Source organism: Watersipora subatra, chromosome 10 (assembly GCF_963576615.1).
Source record: "Watersipora subatra chromosome 10, tzWatSuba1.1, whole genome shotgun sequence".
In the NCBI taxonomy this organism is placed as follows: domain Eukaryota; kingdom Metazoa; phylum Bryozoa; class Gymnolaemata; order Cheilostomatida; family Watersiporidae; genus Watersipora; species Watersipora subatra.
In genome coordinates this window covers 42,292,448-42,293,890 of record NC_088717.1, presented here as the reverse complement: position 1 = coordinate 42,293,890, position 1,443 = coordinate 42,292,448, and the positions used below count along the sequence as shown (strand labels likewise).

The following is a 1,443-nucleotide window of genomic DNA, read 5'->3' as shown; positions in this document are numbered from 1 at the left end:
TGGACGGTCATTTTGACGGTCATTTGGACGGTCATTTGGACGGTCATTTGGACGGTCATTTTGACGGTCATTTTGACGGTCATTTTGACGGTCATTTGGACGGTCATTTGGACGGTCATTTGGACGGTCATTTGGACGGTCATTTGGACGGTCATTTGGACGGTCATTTGGACGGTCATTTGGACGGTCATTTGGACGGTCATTTTGACGGTCATTTTGACGGTCATTTTGACGGTCATTTGGACGGTCATTTGGACGGTCATTTGGACGGTCATTTGGACGGTCATTTGGACGGTCATTTGGACGGTCATTTGGACGGTCATTTGGACGGTCATTTGGACGGTCATTTGGACGGTCATTTGGACGGTCATTTTGACGGTCATTTTGACGGTCATTTTGACGGTCATTTTGACGGTCATTTTGACGGTCATTTGGACGGTCATTTTGACGGTCATTTGGACGGTCATTTGGACGGTCATTTGGACGGTCATTTGGACGGTCATTTGGACGGTCATTTTGACGGTCATTTTGACGGTCATTTTGACGGTCATTTTGACGGTCATTTTGACGGTCATTTTGACGGTCATTTTGACGGTCATTTGACGGTCATTTGACGGTCATTTGACGGTCATTTGACGGTCATTTGACGGTCATTTGACGGTCATTTGACGGTCATTTGACGGTCATTAGACGGTCATTTGGACGGTCATTTGGACGGTCATTTGGACGGTCATTTGGACGGTCATTTGGACGGTCATTTGGACGGTCATTTGGACGGTCATTTGGACGGTCATTTGGACGGTCATTTGGACGGTCATTTGGACGGTCATTTGGACGGTCATTTGGACGGTCATTTGGACGGTCATTTGGACGGTCATTTGGACGGTCATTTGGACGGTCATTTGGACGGTCATTTGGACGGTCATTTGGACGGTCATTTGGACGGTCATTTGGACGGTCATTTGGACGGTCATTTGGACGGTCATTTGGACGGTCATTTGGACGGTCATTTGGACGGTCATTTGGACGGTCATTTGGACGGTCATTTGGACGGTCATTTGGACGGTCATTTGGACGGTCATTTGGACGGTCATTTGGACGGTCATTTGGACGGTCATTTGGACGGTCATTGATGGAGTAGAACATAAAATTGGACAATCATATATCGCAGTAAGATTGCGCCAAAAGCGAGCAAATGAAATAGGTATCATTGTTGTATTTCATTAGCTAAAGGGTGACCCATTTCGTGGAGTCAGAGTTGGTTTAGTGTAAGGCCTTTGCAAAAAATGTAATTCAAAGTTTAAACATACTAAAAGCCTGACCAACTTCATTCCTCTCAGCAGTAACACAACTCTGACAAGTCATCCAGGGGTAAACACCTTTGAGCTAAGACAAAAGAAGAGTGCATTGTTACATGAGGATTTTCACTAGCTGTTGTGTATG

The 1,443-nt window shown here is 45.7% G+C and overlaps 1 protein-coding gene across 1 annotated transcript; it reads right to left on the bottom strand.

Moving 5' to 3' along the window:
- Positions 1-672: 672 nt before the first annotated feature.
- Positions 673-1,146, bottom strand: LOC137407095 (serine-rich 25 kDa antigen protein-like). The gene has a single exon (XM_068093699.1). The coding sequence runs from the start codon at positions 1,144-1,146 to the stop codon at positions 673-675; it is 474 nt and encodes a 157-aa protein (XP_067949800.1).
- Between the last annotated feature and the right edge of the window lie 297 nt (positions 1,147-1,443).

What these genes read in the sequence shown, in the direction of transcription:
- LOC137407095 (XM_068093699.1), bottom strand. Translation starts at nt 1,146, where the DNA reads ATGTTCTACTCCATCAATGACCGTCCAAATGACCGTCCAAATGACCGT.